General features: G+C 37.8%; 1 protein-coding gene across 2 annotated transcripts in view; it reads left to right on the forward strand.

Annotated features, from left to right (window-relative positions):
* The window catches only part of LOC126757277 (uncharacterized), a 292,908-nt gene that overhangs the window by 231,403 nt on the left and 38,261 nt on the right, over positions 1 to 23,244 (forward strand). For both annotated transcript variants that reach the window (XM_050471055.1, XM_050471056.1), the window contains exon 3: positions 21,089 to 22,146. In XM_050471055.1, coding sequence (XP_050327012.1) covers positions 21,190 to 22,146 — 957 coding nt within the window. In that variant the 5' untranslated portion in view covers positions 21,089 to 21,189. The remainder of the gene's footprint in view (positions 1 to 21,088; positions 22,147 to 23,244) is intronic.

A 23,244-nucleotide genomic window follows, 5' to 3' on the forward strand; every position in this document is an offset into this window, starting at 1 on the left:
ATGTCATTAGATGATGAGTTCTTTCAAGGAACTCGGTAATTGCGTTGCTTTGTGATTTGCTGTTGTCAAAATAGAGAGGGATAAAACAAAACATTAATACAATTTTTTTTTTTTAAAGTAGGATTTCTCAGTAATTTTTCACTGAATATTTTAACTACCAAAACATAAAAAATTAAATTTTTTTTTTAATTTCTAGACAAGAATACCTGCAAAATACGCCTAAAGAAACACCTCATCGCAGCACTTTAAGAGCGGTAACTGCACACAATTTAATGCTTCAGTAAGCTGACCGATTTCGTTGCTCAGAGCAACTCTGCTTGTTCCTATATGAATTTTACAGCCAACTTTCCAAGTAATTAACCACGTTAGTGTGTTACTAGGTCTAAATTAAGTTGCGAGCATATATGCATGAGAATATGTTCGTATGTGAGTATATGAAAATGCACATGCTAAATATATACACTAGGGCTATGTACTAACTATACATATGTATATGCATTTATAAAATCCGCTTAGAGCTGCTAGCGATTCGCCAAACAAAGTTATGCCTTAATACGTTGCTTTTGGCAAATAAAGCAGTAAAGATCAGTGTAAAACGAGGCAGCGGCAGACAGTTAACCCTGTGCCGTTGCGGGCTGACTAAAGCCAATAACCGACGTAAGCAGCGCAAAAAGCAACGGCGCGGCAAGAGTTAACTTGGCACGGTCGATTATAAAGGTTGCAAGCGTTGCGGCACCGTTTCGCAAAAAATGCTTGTAGCGCCTGGCAAAGTGAACTTTTTTCAATGCTATCAGCCTTTGCAATCTCTTACGGTTTCTATAGCTTTCTATGTGCAAGCTTTTTGTATTTTTTTTCGCTGCCCACTGTGGCAGATGCCGCGTTTTGCCGCAAACACTCACACTGCTGTTATCTGCCAGCATAGACCTCTCTCTACCAGCCAGTGGCGGCACGAGCAAAGGCAGTTTGTTTGTTTATTTCCGTCAAAGAGAGTAAAAAATTCGCTCAGCTTCAAGGCAGGCAATGTGTGCCAAGTAAATGTGAAAAAGGATACAAATTATGAACCAGCACTGCCCTCAAGAAAAAAGGTTGAAAATATCAGTGACTGCCGCCGTCACTGGCGACTTTGTGGCCACTGACGGGTTAATTTGCAGACAAATTAAAATGAAGTCTCTTTATTCAGAAACTGCAGGTAAAACATAATGAAAGGTTGGGAGGGAAGTATTTTTTGGCTGAAAGTAACTTCGGTCTAAAGGCCTCTGCTATTGAGTATATATTAATTAGATTGCTAAAGCGTTTATGCAATTCCAAGACGGGCAATCATTCGATCCTGTTTATCTCCATCGAAATTAATTAGAAACACTCAAAGCTGCGCGGAATCTGAAAAAATTGGGGATGGGGGGATTTTAATATAGAGTATTAACAGGATAACCTGTTGATAGGTTACTCGTCTTATAACTAAAATAGGAGGAATAAAAATTGTTTTCTTCTTTCTTCGAAAAGGTAGTTTATTTTCATTTAATTCGTCGTTCACAGATCCAAGAACAGGTTGGGTTATTACGTTATAATAGATAAGTTATTCTACTCATAACTAAAGGAGGATTGTTTATCTTCTTTCAGGCAGAGAGTTAATTTCATTTGATTAACCGTTCGAATGTTCAAGAACAGGTTGGAAAATAACCTGTTGATAGGTTACTCGTCTTAAAACTAAAATAGGAAGAATAAAGATTGTTTTTTTCTTTCTTCGAAAAGGCAGTTTATTTTCATTTAATTCGTCGTTCACATGTCCAAGAATAGGTTGGTTGAATATATAGTTTATTAGGTTATAACAGACAAGTTATTTTTCTTATAACTAAAGGAGGAGGAATAAAGATTATTTATCTTCTTTCTTCGAAAAGGCAGTCAGTTAAGTTTCATTTGATTCACCGTTCACATGTTCACGAAAACGGTCAAAAATCGTCAACTTCCTGATTTCTAACAAAAGCTCGTCTTCGAGACTAAAAATTGGTCAGAAAACTTGTAATCATGGCATACTTCATATACATTCAATAATTTGAAAATAACAAATGAAAAGGTCTAAGCTTCATTCATTGACAAGTAGCGACTTAAACCATCTCAACGCATTTTTCAGCAGCTGCAATAAATTTCGCGAAAAGCTCTTACAATTAACTCAATCAGGCGTGCCTTTTCCAGCACACTGAATCGGCCATTAGCCATTCAAGCAACGCAGCATCAAAATTGTCCGTCTGCACTTGACCCAAGGCGCGTCAAAATCGATGCTGACCCACTTCGATGCGGCATAATTTAAAGTAAATGCCAAGAAAAAAGCGCGTGGTCAGCAGGTGTGGTGCGCTGAACTGACGTGGGCTGCAATAAAATTATTACATTTTAATTGGAAAATGATGAAAACGCGCCCTGGAAAATTACGCCACTGCAGCAATCAATGAGACGTAAACGAGTAAAAGCTACTTAAAAAGAATGGCCGAATGAACACCGAAATGTGGCGGTGCAAATGTAGTGAGCCAGAAATAGGTGAAGTGGCGGTGGCAGAGACTTAAGTGCGCTGACAGCGCTCGGCGGGAGCAAGAAAATGAATTTGAGCGGCAACGGCTTTTGTCAAGGGCTTCGTGAAGCGCAGTTGGAGCGTGTAATTTTTTTAAATTACTTTCTGATATTTGCAGAAGAAATTATGACTTTGTTAAACTTTTTTTGTTGAATTGCGTGAATTTATTTCATTTGAGCAAGAGCTTTAAAAGCTCAAAAAGCAACTAAAAAGTCATTCATATATTAAAGATATATTCAGTCATATATTCTTCTTGAATTTTTTTTTACAAATTTCTGCAACGTTTTAATACAAGGCACTGCTGACTTGCAGGCTTTTAGAAAACATGTAAAAATCGCAGTGCAAGTCCGTTGTAAAGTCAGCAAATTCAGCGTGCAACAGCTAAATTGCGCCTTGAGCATAAAAAATTGGCCGCAATAAATGAACTGGCAGCAAATAGGTGATTCTCACATACACAAACACATATCTAACTGCAGGCTAGACTTGTGGCAGCGCTTACGTGCCGCATATTTTTCCACTAGCGCGCTTGGCACGCACACTACCGTTATATGTGTTGCAGTTGTTGTTATTTTTAAACATTTTAATTTTTTATTTTTTCCAAATTTTTTGTTTAATTTTTTATTTTTAGCATTTTTAAAACTTCTTTTCTACAGCCAACTACTCAGTAGGTCCATTTAAAATGTTGGCAACATACTTCGCTTCAACATTTGTGCGCCACTGTTTGTATGTTTGTAACTTAAGTAGATTTATGTTTGCCGTGGTAAGTACTCTAGTTGCCAAAGCAAGCTGTGCAAGAAATGCATATTACTGCAATTGCAGTTGGCATTACGGCAGGCGCCGCATTGCTTTTCTACTAAATGTCTTCACCAAAAAGCACAGCCTGTTTGGCAAAAAAAAAATAAATAAACTCGCAAGTTCAAAGAACATGTCAGCAATATTCTAAAAAATGCATTTCTGGTGATGTTGGAGTTCAACCATAAAAATATTAAATTATTCAAACCCTATAAAGAGATCTTTGGAGCTTTTGAGCTTTTGTGTGAAGTTTGACTATTCTAAAAAATGCATTCTGGCGATGATGAAATTCGTGGAAAAAAAACTGAAATTATTTAAACTCTGTATATCCATCTTTGAATTTTGAGCTTTTTTAGGAAGATTGACTATACTTAAAATTTGCATTCCTGCTTTTGATGTTGAAGTTCGTGGAGTCAAACAAATTAAATTATTTAAAACCAATATAGAGATCTTTGGAGCTTTTGAGCTTTTGTGTAAAGCTTGACAATTTTAAAAAATTGCATTTCTGGCGGTTTTTAAATTCGTAAAGAAAAACTAAATTATGTAAACTCTGTATATCTATCTTTGGAGCTTTTGAGCTTTTTTAGGAAGATTGACTATACTAAAAATTGCATTCCTGCCGATGTTGAAGTACGTGGAGTCAAAAAAATTAAATTATTTAAAACCAATATAGAGATCTTTGGAGCTTTTGAGCTTTTGTGTAAAGCTTGACAATTTTAAAAAATTGCATTTCTGGCGGTTTTTAAATTCGTAAAGAAAAACTAAATTATGTAAACTCTGTATAGCCATCTTTGGAGCTTTCAAGTGAAGGTTGTCTATTCTAAAAAATGCATTCCTGGCGATGTTGAAGTTCGTGGAGTGAAAAAAATTAAATTGTTTAAACTCTATGTAGCGATCTTTGGAGCTTTTGAGCTTTTGTGTGAAGCTTAATGATTCTAAAAAACGCATTCCTGGCGATTTTGAAGTTTGTAGAGTCAAAAAAAATTAAATTTTTTAAGCTCTCTGTAGTGACCTGTGGAGCTTCTAAGCTTGCTTGTGAAGTTTGACTATGTAAAATTTAAAATTTTGCGTTTTTCTGTTTTTGATGCATGTGAATAACAATAATATTTCAAAAATTTAAAAATTAAGAACATATAGTACAAAATGCAATTCAAAATCTGAGTCCTTTAACCAAGGTTTAAAAAGAAACCATTAGAAAACATGAGTTTTGATATTATGGCTTTCTAATATTAAATTTTAATAGTGAACAGAAATAACGTGACAGCTTGACAAAATTTACACGGTTGATTGATTTGGTAATGGATCAAATCAAAAAGTTATTTTTTTTCTGTAGTTTGAAGAATATTAAATTATTGAAAGCTTACTAAGATAAATTCTAAGACCCTCAATAAGAAGTTTTCAATTTTTTTCTGGATCTGCTTTCTTGAAAACTCGCTGGCGACAAGTCACTAAAATAGTTTTTAAGCACAGAGCAAAAAGCTTTATCAATATAGCCGTCAATTCGTAGAAAAGCTTCTTTCTTTTAAGATATAAATAGTTATGTAAATGTATGTAAAAACTTGTAGAAATCACCACCTCCTCATAAATATATTTCAAACTAAAGGATTATAGAAAACCACCTTTTCAACACGCTAACAGACTCAGACTTCCACGCAGCCCAGTTGCGGCATACGCTGCCACTTTTTCGCAGCTTCTCCGCATTGCCAGCGACATATGCATATATGTACATATATGTACTAGTCTACCTGTGTGTCTGTAAGTTTTGAGTTTTTTTCCTTATCTCTCCATCATGCATAGCTCGACATAGCTTTTTTCTTTTAAGTCGCGCTCAAGTTCTCCTTCAACTTTCTTTTGCATACTTTGCGGCGATTAAAAGTTTCGTTGCATACATACATACACTCAACACGTGTTGCTGTTGGTGCAAGTTTCATTTTTCATCATCTGCCGCGCACCTTCAACGGCACTTTTTTGCATATACGCAGCGGTATGAATTTATAAACCAATCACCGCAAGCTCATCCTGTCTACCGGTTTTTATACCAAAAAAAGAAAAAGAAAACCACACAGCCAGCCACCAACTATCGACAACGGCACGGTCAACTTTCAGACTTCATTTGATAAATGTGCAACCGTTGAAATTCTCTTAGGATACTATTTAAAACTTTCGTAGTCTAATCAAGTTAGTATGAGCCATATACGCAGATGTTTTAGTTGTTGTTGCACACTTCGAGGTGTACATATCTGTAACTATTTTGGAAACAGAAACGGCTTGTGTTCAAAAGAATATTGATATTTGAAGTGCCGTTCATGTGTTGAAAGTGGTAGAAATAAAGAGGGATCCATTTCGAAGTTCCCTACTTTTTAAAGAAAGAAACAGAAACTTCAAACTTAAAGGTGAGTGGTTATTATCATTCGAAAGAACATACTTTGGTATTTTTGTTTTGAAAATTATATCTTTCAAATGTTGGCCGTGGACAGGTCTCAGATCGTCCATCCTTTGAGTCCGATTTTGGATGACTCGTTCGAGCATTTCGACTGGTAACCGGCGAATGATTCGTGGGACTGAATCCAAGTGGAATTGTCCGCATAGACTGTAGACTTCACATATCACCGCAGGTAATAGTCTAGCAGTGTGATATCACACGATTTTGGTGGCCAATCGACCGTCCCAAAGTGTGAAAGATGAGGTCTCATGGTCCGAGTAAGCATTGGAATTTTATTAAGACTTGTTAAGTTTTGAGTTTTGATCACTATTCAGAAAAGGGTTTTGAATGCAAAGTTATTACAGAGAGTCACAACTCAGCGAAACACGTTCCAACATCTAAGATTTTATAGTACGCCATACAGGGGTGCATCCAGAGTAGAATTTTAGATAGGAACTAAATAATTTTGTACTTACTTAGAAAAATTTGTAACTGTAGACAATAATTTTATTTTTGTGCTTTGTGTGTTTGCTCATTTTACTATATCTTTCTATTACTTGAGGAGTGCTAAGCCGTTCAATCTTTTCTGGAATATCATTATTCTGAGCCATGTCTTGATTCTGCGCAAAGAAGAAAAGGATCGTCCAGCGCTAGCATTTTTGGCTGGGAAAGTGCAAAGTACGTGAAGAAGGGTATGAATCGTCGGATAAATCTTTATCACAAGTGTTGAGGATTTCTAAGGCAGAAAGCACTTGCGATTTCATAGTAATTTGGCCCTTCCATTGTTGTTGCCAAAGCGCTACTTCTGCTTTGAGCTTCGACTTTTGCAGCTCTTTGTTTCCTACCAAGATTTTCCCAAAACGTCCAACTAGGCATTCTATGAGTTCAGTTATACCTTTTTCTTCTAAGTTTAGGATAAATTTTGTTAAGAGCTGACTCAAATTGAAACTTTCGAGAACTTCGTCGGAAAACCGCGTGTTTAAATTTTGTATGACCGTGTCAGTGAGAAGTTTGCTTTGAGATGGGTGATTCTTTGGATGACTTTGACGACCACATGTTGTGGATTTTTTTTCACTTCAACATTTAATTTTTCAGCCATCTGTGTATCATATGAAAAAATGTCACTAAAGGTATGATCAGCCTGCATTCTTCGTGTATTCAGTGTTGCAAGCAATGTTGTTATGACGTTTGATGCTTTCGAAAGGTCGATTACTGAGACAGAAAATTCTAACAATAAACTCGTAGTTGCACAGTACGGTCGTTCAAGCATTCCCTTCGCTTATTTTTTAGACTCTCCCGCAGCTCCTCCACAGCGGATCCACTCCTGGCGCCATCTCTTACGCCGATAGGTAAACATTGAATGAAGGTATTGTACTCATCAATGGAGGCGCGTATTGTTAGTTTAGTCTTTGCATTTCCAAAAAGCACATAACACGAAGGTCCGGTTCAAACTGGGCTAACAGACTAGCTAGTCAATAACACTTCTTTTTTTTAGCATTTGGAATTTTTAATTATCCTGAAATTTTTTTTTCATATAAATCATTGGCCGATACCTAGATGCCAGAACTCTATGAAAAAGTTGAAAAAATACATCTTGACATTTCTTTGTTCACAATTTTGATCACATTTGTAACACAAAATATATAACTAAGGACCAAAAAGACAACAAGGTCCAAAATAATGACAGCTGTCGCTGCCACCGCTGCCGTGTTGATATGTATAGCAATAATTTACACAGCGAACAAGCAGCATATAGAATCAGAGAAATATTTCGAAAATTCAAAGAATTCGATAGAAGAACGAGCAAAAGACTAATTTCAAAATAAATTCGACAGAACAGGCGCTAAGAGTATTCATGCAATTTCAAAGCGATAAAAAAACAAATGCAATAAAATCGACTAACAAAAAGCGAGCGAAAAAACTGAGCAAAGTAGGTGATAAATACGCAGCGCATTAAATGTCAAAAGCTGCCGCACACAGCGCAAGCAACGGCACATGAAAATTTATTAATTGGCATTTAAATAAGTTGCACGAATTAACATGTTAATAATTTAAAAGTAAGCATTGCAAAGAAATGCCAAAGGCAAGCGACATAATAAATTACCACGAACGCGCGGCCGCGGGCAGTGAGTGGGCGGCAGCGTGTAGGCGCTGAAATAGCAAAGCAACACGGCCGCGGCAAGCTTAAGCGTTGGACGCGCGGCCATTCCTCGTTGCGCCGAGTAAAGTTGCCAACAGTTTAAAATTCACTTTGTCATAAAATGCCAAGAATGCTGGCAAGAATTGCCATAAAATATAAATGAGCAAACACACATATACAAGTGTAACGAAAACACATACTGGAAATGTATATATAGTTGGACGAGTCAATATAATTTTCGTGCTAAGAACAATTTTCAATTTAATGGGTCGTTGGCAGGTGTGCGAGGGAAGCGAGTGCGGGTTGAGTGATTTTTATAGCATATACATTTAGAAGCAGAAAGTTAGATGCAAACTTGTAGATTGTGTAAATGAAGGCCGTAGAGTGGCCGCCTGTGGAGGAATTTGTTAGTTGAGACAAAAGTGAAAAAGCAGCGAGTTTTCGGGAAGACATGGATTATGTACCAAATATTTAGCTTATTTAGCTACGATCTTGAAGAGATCAAAATTTATGCAGAGTTCCTTGCAAATACTTGCGCCTAAACCTTGCAAATATTCTCAGCAACATAAGCTAAATCTCCATTTCTATTTTTATACCCTGAAGAGAGTATGCTAAGCCAGCCACGAAGTTTGTAACACCCCAAAGGAAACGGTGATGACCCTATAATATATATATATAAATGTCCGTCTTTTTTTCATAGTAGATAAAGGAAGCATCAAAAGCCGGTGAGTGGGACTTTAATCTGCTAAACCTAACCTACTTCTATCTTATGACTATCCCACGGAACCACTCGACAAAGTATTAATTCATAGGAGAGAAGAAGACATTTAAGTCTCCTCTATTGTTCGACAGACTGACTGACGCCTAATCTATTTTATATCTCTCAATCTTGTAATTATTAGCGCTGACGCTTCGCTGACAGCTTTCCATTTTACAGAGGACTCGCACATAGTGCATACAAATTTTCAACCGTGAGGCTACCTCCAAGTGTAATTTTCAGCTTTTCCCCTTATACTTCCCTGTGCTTCGGACAATATGGACTAAAGTCATGACGATATTTGTATAGGTAGCTTCTAAAGCACTCATGGCCACTGAGTATTTGAGTCGGATGGAAATCCAGGTACCCATGTTGTCTATCTATCCACGAATGTATGGCCGGAATCAGTTTGTGGGTCCACAGTCCTTTGCATGAAGTGTGTCACCGTTGCTGCCATATTGTGATGCTTTTGATTCTCTCCTCTCTTTTTGCCGCGGTAGACGTCTCTGAGAAGTTAGTGATAAGCTAATTTGTCCACCTGGATGTCAAACAGCGCGATATGGTTCGGAAAGCACTTATCACTCGTATTTCAGGAAGCCTGTGCACTGCGTTAATTGGTCTAGCATATGATTTTATGTCTAGCGCCTGTATCCATATTGGAACCGAATACAATATAACTGATTTCATTATCTTAGCTATTAAAAATCGTCGGAACGCACACACCTTTTATTTCTGAAAATTCTAGATAAAACATATATATTTTATTCGCTTTACATATTGTATTTTCCATAAAACCTCCCTGAATTTGCGTCTTGAGTCCACTATTACACCAAGGTACTCCACCTGTGGCTGTGAAGTAATCTCACATTCTTTATGGAATGCTTAGGAGATATCTGCTTTTTGCTCACCTAGCTCCAAACCCAGGATAGCAAACCATTAGGGCAAACTATTTAAGCAGTCATTGCATTTGTTCCGATGACCTCCGGGTGATGTTTAGCCACTGGTACTACTATGAGATCATCCTCACAAGCGATTATACTCACATTATTTGGTTTCGGTAGTATTGGCATTTCGTCGCTCAGCAGATTCCATAGTAGTTTGCCTAAAACCGAGCCTTGCGGTACTGCACTGGATATAGTGTAGCTCTGAGTGCCCTCGTCCGTGTCAAATAACAATCTCCTATTTTGAAAGTAATTGATTATAATATTTACGAGGTACTGGGTTGCTCGTATTTCGTATAGAGCTTTGATTATATTTGCGGAAGTTGAACGCATCCAGGGTTATTAGGCACAGTATTTGTTTGTATCACCTTCCATCCATCTTTTCCCAATAACTGCATATTTCGCAGTATCAATAACTTCTCTGAGTGCGTCAATAGCGTACCTCTTCTTTAAAAAGCTTTATTGTCTCTCTGATAATCCGCTGGCCTTTTTGGATTGCTAACTCCAAGCAGTTTCTTACATTGCTTTCGCACACTTTACCAATCGTGTTGAGCATGCAGAGAGGTCGATATATTGACGGTTCTGCTGGTGGCTATTTTCGTTTTGGGTGTAGAACCAGTCGCTGTACCTGCCACGAATCGTTGAATACCTCTTCTATTATACACGCATTGTATTTGCTAACATACTAAGTTAGAATCTTGGCTACTTTTAAGGGTCTTTTTGGTATACCATCTATTCCAGGCGCTTTGTAGGTTTTGGTTTTTTTCGCAATAGCCAATAGTTCTTCTTCTGTGACTGATAGGGGTGGCTTTGTAGCTGCATTGCGCTTAACATGGGAAATGCGATCATGTGTCGAGAATAATGCTTCGACAACATTTTTCATAAATGACGCGTTCTTAGGTTGCCCCGATTTATTTTTGAACTTCGACATACATTTTTTGTATGCCGTTCCCCAGGGGTCTATGATTGCTTCTTCACAGAGATTTTCGAAACAAGATTTTTACAAATGTCTGTCTGTATGTCTATGTATGGAGAACTCAGTTTTTGAGGAATCGATTTGATTATATACGGCCTTTTCTCTCCAATAAGATGCTCTTTCGTTGGAACCGCTGATATTGGGCTACTATAGTATTCACATGTGACACAAATTAAACGATCGGAAAAACTTTTTCATTTGACGAGATATCATCACGACATTTGACGCGGATTGTTGTTCAAGATAGTGGTACAATTTTCGATTTCTGATCGGACAAAATCAAGTTCTACTCAGCAATATTTTGTATATTTGAATGGTATTATAGATTCGGTGTGGTATTCTTAGTAAAAGCCACGTTGTTTAATATGACTTCTGTGTATACAGCGGCAGCTTTAACACCCTTTTATTATAAACCGACATAGAAATCCAGGAGCCCTGCATGCTTTATCCAAATGATGTGTTCAATGAGTGGATCCATGAAAAATTTAAGTAAATCTATTATAGAAAAAGAGTTGCTATTTTAGATGATCTAGCTCTTCAGAAAAAGACATATCTGATTTCTCTGCTCCCTGTACTTACTACACAATCCTAAAAAGTCTCTAAAAACAATATTTTTTTTTGTTCCAACAGCTTTTGCAACAAAGAAGTACACGAGAGACCACCCTGCATGACATTATACTTAGTCTAATCCATCAATTTCCATGCAACATTCTGCATGTCACATTTGAAATGTTGTGAAATACTTCCGTATAGCTACTACATACATGCTACTAGTACAAGTTTATGCTCATAAAAATCAACCATACAGACATACATACTTACTTAATGCCAATTTTCCTGGCAAATTTGTAAAAACTAAATATTTTTTTTTATTACACTCGCTTCACGCGCCATAAAATCAGCGAACAATGACGGCGGCGCGTACAAGTTTGACAGTTGCAATAACAACAACAACAATAATAATTATAGGCGCACACTGACAAGTAACAGGCAACATTATTGCCGTTGTCACTGTGCAATACGCAAGTCATTTATGTTGCAAGCAGAGCCATGACAACAAAAGTGGTCGCAGCCCAAACAACAAGTCAAAATGCAAACAAAAAAGTGTTTTTTTTTTTCAATTTTGTGGTCGCTTGTACCAAACTAACGCAGCACTAGACACAATAGACGTCTGTGTTACGCAGACTTTTCACGCGACAAGCGACAAGTTTCCGACGCACTGCACTTGCAACACTTGCCACACACAGCTGAACTGCCGTTAGCTGGCAAAGCAGCAGACGCAAATAGCGAACTATTATACGAAGTTGTCGCATGGCAAAATCTCGTTATTGTTGTTGTTTATTTCTTTTTTTGCTTTTTTGTTGTATTTAAATCAAATATTTTTGTTTTTGTTGCCTGCCACTTGCGCGAATTCATTTTGTCAGCATCATCATTGTTGCAGTTTTCGCCTTGCCACCACTCGCAGACACACTCTATGAATAGTTTGTGCAAATAATTTGGTCTGGCTCTGGTCGCTGGCTTCTGCGCGCTTTATTGCCTGCTGCTTCGTGGATTTATTTTCTATTTCTGCACTGCTCACCGCGTCAAGGCAATGTCTGCTACAGGAACATTTTTTAATGTCTACGAAGTTTTTCGATAATCAGCTCATGCATAGTGTTAAATATTTTATTTTTGTCTTATTTTAATGTGTCGAGTAACATTTTTAGAAATTTTAGAGATTTTTTTTAGTTTTGAACTGTCTTTTTTTACTTTTTTTTTTGTTTCAAATAGTTGGTTTTAATTTTAGGAGATTGCAAGCTCTCAATACATATGTGTGTATCATATTGATTTGAAATTTTTGAAAAACGTTCATACTCTCATTATGTATTTTAGACTTTTTCCCATTTAAAGACAATTATTATCATTAAAATAACTCAACCCAGCCTAACCTACAGCGAATTTTTATAAGGCTTTATTCTGAATACATTAAATACAGTAATATTTTATAAAACTTACAAGAACTGTGAACCATTTTAGTTGTTGAGATTTTCCAAATAGCTAACCTACAACAGATTCTATTATAAATATATTCCCTAGTACTTTTCTTTCATTCTCCATGCCATTTTTTACAGTGTATATATGTATTTTAAAAAAGAAAAAAAAAAACGGTTTGGGATGGCAATGAAATTTGTTCCTGTGAAAGCACATTCAATGTCATTATGTATGGAACTCGATTTTGTTTACATGGCCATCACGGGCACGCTTGTACAAGTCCAGCTGCTGAACCCAATTTTCTACGATTTTCAAGCATTAATACTGCTGCAATTTTACGTTCGATATTCGTACGAAGTTCATCAATCGTCACTGGCTTTTTGGCATAGATCATTGACTTGAAATAGCCCCAGAGGAAAGAGTTAGAAACGGCGTTAAATCACGCGACCGCGGCAGCCAATTGACCGCGCCATTTCGTAAGATAACACGTTCAGCAAACTTGGTTTTCAATAAATCGACTGTGACATTCGCTGTGCGGCTTGTAGCGCCGTCCTGTTGGAACCACATATTGTCAAAGTCCATATCATTCAATTTATACCAAAACTATTTGGTTATCATTGAACGGTAGCGATTCCTACTTACTGTAACGTGCCGGTTTTGATAATCACGGAAGAAGTACGGTCCAATGCTACCGCCGGCCTATAAACTGCACCAAATCGTAATTTTTTCGGGATGTAATGGTGACTCATTGAGTACTTACCAATAACGCATATTTTGCTTATTTACGAAGCCATTCAGCCAGAAACGAGCCTCATCGCTGAAGATGATTTTTCAATGAAAATCCTAATCATTTTTAAGTTGATGCTCAGCCCAATTCATGAACATACGACGATTCTGGTGGTCAAGCAGTTGCAGTTCTTGCGTCAATTTGATCTTGTAAGGATGTAGGCCAAGATCTTTTCGCAAAAGTCGCCACAACGACGTCACAGAGAAGCCCGACGTTTGAGAACGATGTGTGGGAGACTGATTTGGGTCTTCCTCAATTGATGCACTACGGACACTTCTTTGTCTCACTGTTAATGGAACATTTTGTACTGTGCCTGTGGATTAAAATTTTTTCCCTTAAACGCTCAATTGTTGATCTGACAGGACGATTATGATGACCATGAATTGGACGTTGAGGCCACTGACTCTGAATTTCGGTAGTAAACTTTAATAATTTCGACTCATTCTTTGATGGTATATCTTCCCATGTTGAGATGGCGAATCTTACTGCAAAGAATTGTTAAAAGAGCGGTAGAAAATATGGCGTCCTTTGTTTGCCCTATTTTTCCACTCTTGTAGCGTCCCTATTGAAAATCCCGTTATGTCTATCACTAACTAAAATTAGATGTGGTAAGTGGTAACGTAATCGATGAGCTTTTTTTGACTTTTATTAATCCTCATAACGACACCCACCATCATGTGTGGTGATAGTCAGAAAATAAGCCACATATGCTCTCAAAAACGTCCATTTGTATCAGATTCAGCTCAGCTTGTTTATCTTCATCGTGTCGTTTGGAGTTTCAGTAGTAGAAATGACGCTTATAGTAGCCTTCATTCACATATTTAAAGTGTAGGATGTGTTTAGATTACTTTTAAGAGTAAATACTCAACCCCTTTATTAGTAAAAAATTTGTTAGGAAAATAATAATAAAATAGAGTAGCGAAGAAAAAAAAACAGTAATAGTATTGAGCTAAAAATCGGCGAACAAGGAACTAGCCCTTAACGTAAAGAATTTTTCAAGAAAAATATCCTTCTGAAGCCAAGGCACATCGCTTGAGATGTGAGAATGCACGGTTTCCTTTTGAACATCGGCTGGTCCTCCATCTTCCAATATTATACACAATTAGAATATACAGCACTCTAATCGTTTTCGTATTTTAACCTCACGAACGATAGCACTCCAGTATTTCTTGTGTACTTTTAAGACCCGATGAAAATTAGATATCGGCTGCTGCTGAAGTTTTTCCGTAACATTTTCCCACTTTGAAGTTACACAGCAAAATACAAATCAACTGTACGTTTTCTTTCGTCTATATACTTCTCAACGCACTGATACATCTAACTCATGCCTATCATTTCCAGCTAGTTAAGAAATTTACTACAAACACGAAACTTTAAGGTAAAAAATACTAGCCAGTATCAAAAAATTTGGCTATGACAAACAACCCAATCCAATTCTGCACCAAAATCACCAAGCAAATCACACCACAATTTGGTCACTAAATTGAACGCATAAATCTACGATTTCCTTCAAACTCAAATAGTCAGGCCAAAAAATCAATTTTCACCAGTTAAAGGCGAAAGCGAAGAACCTAATTTTCCACGAAATTGAAAGTTTTCGCTTACATTTGCAATTGAAATGAGGCCACAGCGCTGGAACTCAACGAATTTGCATTCGGCCTTAATATTGAACGCCGTCCTTAATATTGAGCCAATACTGCTTTCAGCGCATTCACTTCGCTGCCTGGTGATCTGCTTTTTCCTGCGATTTTTGCTAACTATCATGCTAGGCTGCAGCGGCAACGCCGACAGCTCAGCACCATTTAAGCCAATGTCAATAGACACTTCAAAGCTTTTTGCCACCATTGCCAGTGTTTGCATCAAAGTGCGCTGTGCAATTTTCCCTTGGCATTGTTCCGAAGCAATTTCATACCGCTTGCTTCTAGGTGTTGTTGTTTTTCGTTTTTGTTTTCTCTTGTTTGCTCCAGGGTTTAAGGGCTTCTTACACAGTTAGGCTGCTTGCACTTTCAATGAAAAAAAAGCGAGCGAAATGCAAACGTCGCAAAGCGTCATTTGGTGGAAAATTGAAAGTGCCGCAGCACGTGTGGCACGTGGCGAATATTAAGGTGCAAAACAAGAACAGCGAAAGCGTTGGTTAGGAAATGCAAAAGCGCATGCATCTGCGCCAGCACTTCGATTGAGTTGCCTGCCAATCGTGAAGTCTGAGTGCGCGTTTGTTATTGTTTTCGTCACTACCAAATGCCTTTGTTGTTTTTGTACTCGGTGTTTTTTGCGCACTTCAAGGACTTCGCGCTTGGCATTGCATTGCCAGCACACATTTGCTTTCTTATTGCATTTGGTCGCTTTATTTTCGATGTTTTATTTTATTTTCTCCCGTTTTTTTTAATACTTTTTCTTTTGCTTCCCATTTCCTCCGCTTACTAGACTTAGCACCTGTCAGCTTGCCACTTTCTGTTTTTGTTTTTGTTTGTGTGTGTAAGAATTTTGCTATTTTCACAAATTGCCTCACATCTCGTGACAGCTTAGCTTACCCCTCTTGGTGGTGTGTAGTAAGTGGCTTTTCAACGCCTAAAAGCATGCAGCTCTAGTAATACTGAACGTAACTGTGAAAATTCTTTGAAATTTGCGTGGCAATATTTTTGTATCTTCGGAAAATGCTCATAAACTAACAATGAAAATTATGTATAAAAAGACCATATCGAATGTCGTAGTAAGGAAATTTTATCGATAAATTTTTTCACAAAAGACTCACAAACTGTTAGTCCGGAGAGAACAGAAACTTGTCTCTTCACAAGAAAGGATGAAAAATTAAAAATTAAATCTCCCTTATTAAGGGGTAGAACTATTTCACTCTCAAGCTCGGTTGTTGTTGTTGTAGCGGCAGAATTCTGCCGCGTTGACAGTCCTTGGCCGGATAAAAGCAGGGTTCCCGACTGTTCTTCTTAATTGGCGTAGACACCGCTTACGCGATTATAGCCGAGTTAACAACAGCGCGCCAGTCGTTTCTTCTTTTCGCTACGTGGCGCCAATTTGATATTCCAAGCGTAGCCAGGTCCTTCTCCACCTGGTCCTTCAACGGAGTGGAGGTCTGGGGTCATGTGTAGAAGTTCACGCAAGTGAGGAAAGTTCTCTGATCGCCTTTCACTTGGGAGTGGCCAGAAACGATTCTTTTACATATGGCTCAAGCAGCTCACGACTTCCGGTCTTTGACTAAGTATCCACTGGGTAGCCTAAGAACAGCCGTTTGAAGGCGAGCTAAAATGAGAAGGCGAAAAATCCCCTACACAGGGTTGTGCGCTGTGTTTGGGATCCGCCACGTAAAAAAAAACCCCAATGAAAGGAAACAACAAGCCTCGGTCAAATATCAAGGTATTAACAAACTACGCTGGAAAGAAGACATAAAGGGCAGGGCTTCCAGAGCTCTTCTAATCTGTAACTCCTGCAGAAGAGTCATTTAGGGCTTAGGACCCCATAGGCAGCTTCAAACTAAATGTCTACAATTCGGTCTCTCAGTCCGAAATTGTGGGCGTAACAGAAGGTGTCAAGTGGGCTTCTGCTCTAAGCAGCGAGTTCATAAACATTCTTGTAAATAGCCAAGCGGCAATTAAGGTCATACGTAGTGCCAGTACTAATTCACATTGTGTTAGGTTATGCAAGAACAATAAATAAACGCATCTAATATCACCTGGGTTCGTGGTCATATAGGGATTTTAGGATTGAAAAAACAGACGAGTTGGTCCGCTCGGAGGCAGTTGAAGATACAATCGCTTTAAACTGCCCCAGAGAATTCAGCTCGTTCAAGGGTTGTTTGAAGCAGTGGATCATAAAGGAACACATCAGTTCTTAGAAAAAAGCAACACAGGGCATACCACAAAGTTACTATTGGGTAGTGTTGATGGTGGACAAACCTAAAAGCTCCTACTTTTGGACAAAAGAGCTTGCTGGCGACATTGTAAGGGTCATAACAGAGCACCTATTCTTAAGGTGCCAACTTAAAAAATGAGAAAATGGATTCGGCGGAATGCAGGGCATGCAAGGAGAATGATGAGACGCTGGAACATTACATACCTATTCGAATGCCCAGCCTTCAGCCGGATGAGAAGGGACATATTTCACGGCTCCCAATACTCTCAGTTAAGAGACATTGGGCAGCTGGGTTAGAAAAATGCATTTTTTATATTTAATATTTTGCTTTATTTTTCTGTACAGATAATTTCAAAAAATCCCCAGCAAACTGCAAATGCATATTTACTTTCCCATTGGCCATAGTTTTTCGGCTTGAACTGCTCAAACCATGAGTTTCTGCTGTGATTTGTTATCCGACTGTTTTACTTAACCTCATATTTGTATATTTTACCATGTTGACACATATATACCTGAGCACATCCCTAAGAATTGCACTCTATATTATAGTACCTTTGCCTTGAAAATTCCCTTGCTACACTCAGCGGTAAAAGCAGATTCACCGGTGAACATGTATAGTATATTCTGTAGTATAGTAAAAGAAAATAAAGTTTATGAGAAAAAAGCAAAAATTCTGAATGAGTAAAACAGGCAAAGCTAAAGTAAAGCGGCGAAAAGTTTTAGTAAAAGTTTTCACCCGAAAAAAGTAGGCACTTTATAGAAGCTAAAGATAAAGTAAATCAAAAAGAAATGATATGCTCAATAAATTTACCTTCGCAGAAGCCGCAGCAAAGGCGTTTGTTAATAATTTTCCGTCTCCAAAGCGAAAAATCGCAAGTTGGCGGTAAAACAATTATTACAGAAACATCAAAGCGTGCAACCCTTTCCTATGAAAAGTCGCTGAAATGCTGAGTAACCCTCTAGACCCTTGTAGTGTGTTAAAAATTCACTTTTTGTGAAAACTTCGTGGTTTCAATCACTTTGACTGCTCAAAGTGCAATTGCCAAAATAAGCCTTGCTTTCGCCCCTTCTTTCCTTCTTTAAATTTCAAAGCTTTGACTTTTGTTAAACGCCAGCACGCTACCACCTCTCACCGTTAGGGCAACCACAACTTTCGTTTGCGGCTCATTTTCGGTACATTTTTTTATTATTTGCCATGTTTCGTTACTCATACGCCCCGTCATACGCAATTCATGGTCGGATTGCGTTACAATTACTTGCGCGTATATGTGAGCAAAACTGCCGCACGAACACAAATATGCGCCTGCATGCTAAATAATTCACACATATGTTTTATTGGTGATGTACATAACTTTTTTTTTTTGGAATTTGTGAAAAAGTTTGTACAAAATGTCGTTTTTTTGCCCTTTTATTACCTGCCAACAAAATTTTATTTTTATTTGTCGCCACGCAAACGCATTGTGGTTAAAGCGAGCGCGTTGTGTTGCCAGCGATTGAGTTGAAATGTGTGTGGGGAAAAAGTGTGCAAGTCAAAAGTTGTACAACTGTTTTCACTTTATGTTGAGTTGACAAGTCGAAAATTGCTAGAGGGAAGCTGTTGCTGAGTGTATAAGCTTAAATTTCGCATAAATTGCAGGATTGCCAGTCAACTTATGCGGTGTGTTGGATTAATATGGTTGATGTAGAATGTTCAGCTGTGGACTCAGTTAAGTATAAATGCCTTTGAAGTTAGTTTTCTGTAGAAAATATTGGGTAGTCGAAAAAGTCTTTTCGTATTTTTTTCATTAGATGTCATTACAGTCGTATATGTCCAGTGCTACCATTCACATTATGTCTTGCCATATAGTGCTGGAAAGGTGAGATCTTAAGCTTCATTTAACAAAAAACAATTAATTTCGGGAAAGTTGAAAAGAAGTTAAAGGTGTTCAAAAATGAGTGAAAATAATGGAAAAAAATCGCTATATGAATTTTGAAATTTGTTTAAAATAGGGAAGAATGCCACGCAAGCCACCAATGAAATTTGTGAAGTTTACGGAGACGATGCTGTATCAGCTCGTGTAGCACAACAATGGTTCGCTCGCTTCCGTTCTGGTAATTTCGATGTGAAAGATGCACTTCACTCTGGTCGACCTACCGTTAAAAATGTCGATGAAATTATGGAAAAGATTGACCAGGAACGTCAAATAAGGAGCCATGACATCACTAAGGAACTTAACATTCACCATCAAACGGTTTTGAACCATTTAAAAAATTCTGGCTACAAAAAGAAGCTCGATGTTTGGGTACCACATGAATTGTCTGTGAAAAATTTAATGGACCGAATTAACATCTGCAACTCTTTGCTGAAACGAAATGAAATCGAACCATTTCTGAAGCGAATGATAACAGGAGACGAAAAGTGAAACAAATACGATAATAATGATGCTCAAGAAATGGTCGCAAAGCCCGGATTGACGCCTTGAAATGTTATGCTACGTGTTTGGTGGGATTGGAAAGTGATCATCCACTATGAGCTGCTCCAACCTGGTCGAACGATTCTATATTTCACTGTCAACAACTGGTTGAAGCAAGAAATCGAAAAAAACGGCCAGAACTGATCAACAGAAAGGGCTTCGTCTTTCATCAACACAACGCAAGACCATACACATCTTTGATGACTCGGTAGAAACTGGGAGAGCTTGGCTGGGAGTTTTGATGCATCCACCATATAGCGCTGACCTTGCACCATCGGACTACAATTTGTATCGGTCAATGCAGAACTGTTTTAATGAAGTAGAGTTGGCTTCAAGAGAAGCCTGTGACAATTACTTCTCGCAGTTTTTTCGCCGAGAAACCAGAAAAGTTTTACACTGATGGAATAATGTCTCTAGCTGAAAAATGGAAAAAAATGGTCGACTAAAATGGTACATATTTGGTTTATTAAAGTTCATTATAAATATGAAAAAAATAAATTGAAGTTTGATTAGAAATACGAAAAGACTTTTTCGACTACTAGTAGACGCAGCTCTATGAATTGGTGCGTTATAGTGTTGAAAATTCTAGTTTTCACCCCCAATATTTTTCACCAAACTGCACTAAAACGTTATCCAGAAGCTCTGTGTATTTTTCTCCGTTCATTTTGTGTGACACAAATCAAACTGGAGTCTTTCCATGATGTCCAAATGCGGCCCACACATAAGCGATCCATCTTGAAAGTTTCTAGCGAATTGGGTTTCTTTCTCACGACCAATAACATGATAGTAATATTGAAACCTAGCGAGTTCATCTAAATTAAACTTTTTCTCCTCACAAAATATGACAGATTAACACTCAGGGTACCAAAAAAGGTACTATTCTGCAAACGGAATTGGCGCTAACTTGTGTCTTCGCCAAAGTCTAGGCTTAGCACTACTCTTTTCATATCGAATGATGCTAACTGGTTTCAAGATTTGTTGGACGCGTCGAGTAGTGACTGGAAAGACAATTGATACCGAATTTGCGAGGACTTACGTCTTAAACCGACAAACGTCTGATTTATCAAATTTTAGTTGCTTTTATTAAAGTTGGTCGGCCAATTCGAGGTGTTTTACCATAGTTTTTGGGATCTTTTAGAATATTTTCAATCGCATTCTTATATATTTTCATTCTCGTTGCAATTTTCGATATGGACATACCTGCTTCTGAGAATGCCACAATTTGGCACTGCTCCTCAATAGTGAGCTTGGTACCGCGCGGCATTTCTGTATACAAATTTTCTAAACAAAAGATGCTGTAAAAGTTAGATTTTATTTTTTAAGATAAATAAAAAAAATTTTATCTTTTTTTTAACAAGAATATATGTATAAATAATCTATATATTACGACAAATTAAAATTTTTGTTGTCTTTATACCTTTCCAGCACCCAGCATGCGCTTGAAGTGAGCACCACCGAAAAGAGAGAAAAAAAAGAAAATCACAACTGAGCCCACTGTACACGAACGCTTTGCAGCAACAAATAAAATGGCCACACCAACAGTTTGCACAAGTCCAGTGAGATGGACAAAAACGAAAGCCACAAACAACACAAAACCTACAACAAATACGAAAATGAAACAAATACGCAATAAAGGGCCACAACCGCCAAGCAGAGCAATAACACCAACAACAACAAGTTGGACGCGTCTAAAGTTGTCATCGCTCACACCAACAACAGCGCTGCTGCTCGGCACACTCACACTGCTGAGTTTACACGCACAAACGCAAGCCTTCTGCCCCTCGAAATGTCAGTGCCTCAGCGGCGAAGCGAACAGTCGGGCATACTGTGTGGACGCAGCGCTCGAAGACGTGCCCATACAGTTGAATCCCGAAACGAAATACATCAATTTGACGCGCAACAAAATACGCAATCTCGAATTTACGCTGCCATTTTATATGAAACTCGAAGTGCTCGATTTGTCGCAGAACATCATCGATACGCTGGGTTCGAAAAATTTCGAATTCCAAAAGGATATGCGCACATTGAATTTGAGTCGCAATTCGGTGAGCGCTTTGCAAAAAGATGCCTTCCGCGGACTGAGTAATTTGCTGGTGCTCGATTTGAGTTATAATCGCATTGAAGTGGCGGATGCCAGCGCTATGAGTGATCTCACTTCACTGATTAAACTCGATCTGACCAATAATAATATTGTGAGTTTAGAGGATAATTGCTTTCATAATATGATCTCGCTGGAGATTTTGAAATTCAAGAATAATCAACTCTTGGATGTGCCATCGAATAATTTGCAGCATTTGCATGCGCTCAAATCGCTGGATTTATCCGATAATCTAGTGGAATATGTGCGCAATGATAGTTTTGAAGGACTGCGTGAGTTGGTGATGCTCACAATGCGTGGCAATGTGATATCCGAGTTGGATTTGAGCGCTTTTGAGGGTCTGACTGCGTTAAAGCATCTCAATTTGGCTGATAATAATTTGACGGTAAGTGAACGAAAGAGGATGAGGTGTAAGGAAAACATAAAATATACACTACTGTGATCAAATTGAAAGGTGAATTTTTAATTTATACTTTGCATATTTTTCAAATCAGTAAATTTTTTTTCGGAAGTTGGTAGTACTGTTAGTGATATCTATTGCTAAAGTTCACGTCAAAATATTCATTAGTATTTGAGTTACGCGTCGTTTTGTGAGACTCTAAAAGTGAAACGAATTCTTTGATTTTTACTATGTCTGAATTTATTGAACAAATAAGTGCGATAATGCACCATCTCATACTGCATTGGTTATTCGTGATTATTCGCCACATTTTCAACTAATATCGTGCCACAACTACCGCATTTGCCTGATTTACCTTCGTGTAACTTCTGGCTATTCAGCAAATTCACATGACCACTCCGAGGACACCGTTTTGACTCAATTGAGGATATAAAAGCTAAATCGAAGAAGGCTCTGATGGCCATCACGTCGGAGAATTTTTCCAAGTGCCATGATGACTGGAAAATTCGTTGACATAAGTGTATTGCAGCGGGAGGGTATGAGTTTGAAGGAGATGAAATGGACAAAGGTCACCTTTCAATTTGATCACAGTAGTACACCGTTCTGTTGTTGCCATTTCGGGGCTAGTTTGTGTGGTATTGAAACATATGCTATCTTATCTTTTAATTTGGATCAAACTGAACACTGCGTGCTACACTTTATTCAAATCGGTGTTGTAGTTTGGGAGGTTACCCCGGATAAATCGTTATATATAATTTTTATAAATCTATATAAAAAAAACATTTATATGCCAAAGCGTTTCTTAAGAGTTTTATATTAAAGAGCAACCAATAAGATCCTTATTTCGAACTTTCGTATTTTATAAGTTCAATGCTTTTGTATACTAGAGTGAGATTTCGAGCCTAAAATCTTTAAGCAATTTTCAAAATGTTGTCGACTCTAATTTGAAGATTTATCACACATCACACAGGTTATAATGCAAAATTACTTTTCCACCTATTTTTTTTTTAATATTGTAAAGTTCAAAAGATAAATTAATACAGAATTTAAAACTTGTACACATTATTATGAACGCTTTGGTAA

This window comes from Bactrocera neohumeralis, chromosome 4 (assembly GCF_024586455.1).
Source record: "Bactrocera neohumeralis isolate Rockhampton chromosome 4, APGP_CSIRO_Bneo_wtdbg2-racon-allhic-juicebox.fasta_v2, whole genome shotgun sequence".
Classification (NCBI taxonomy): domain Eukaryota; kingdom Metazoa; phylum Arthropoda; class Insecta; order Diptera; family Tephritidae; genus Bactrocera; species Bactrocera neohumeralis.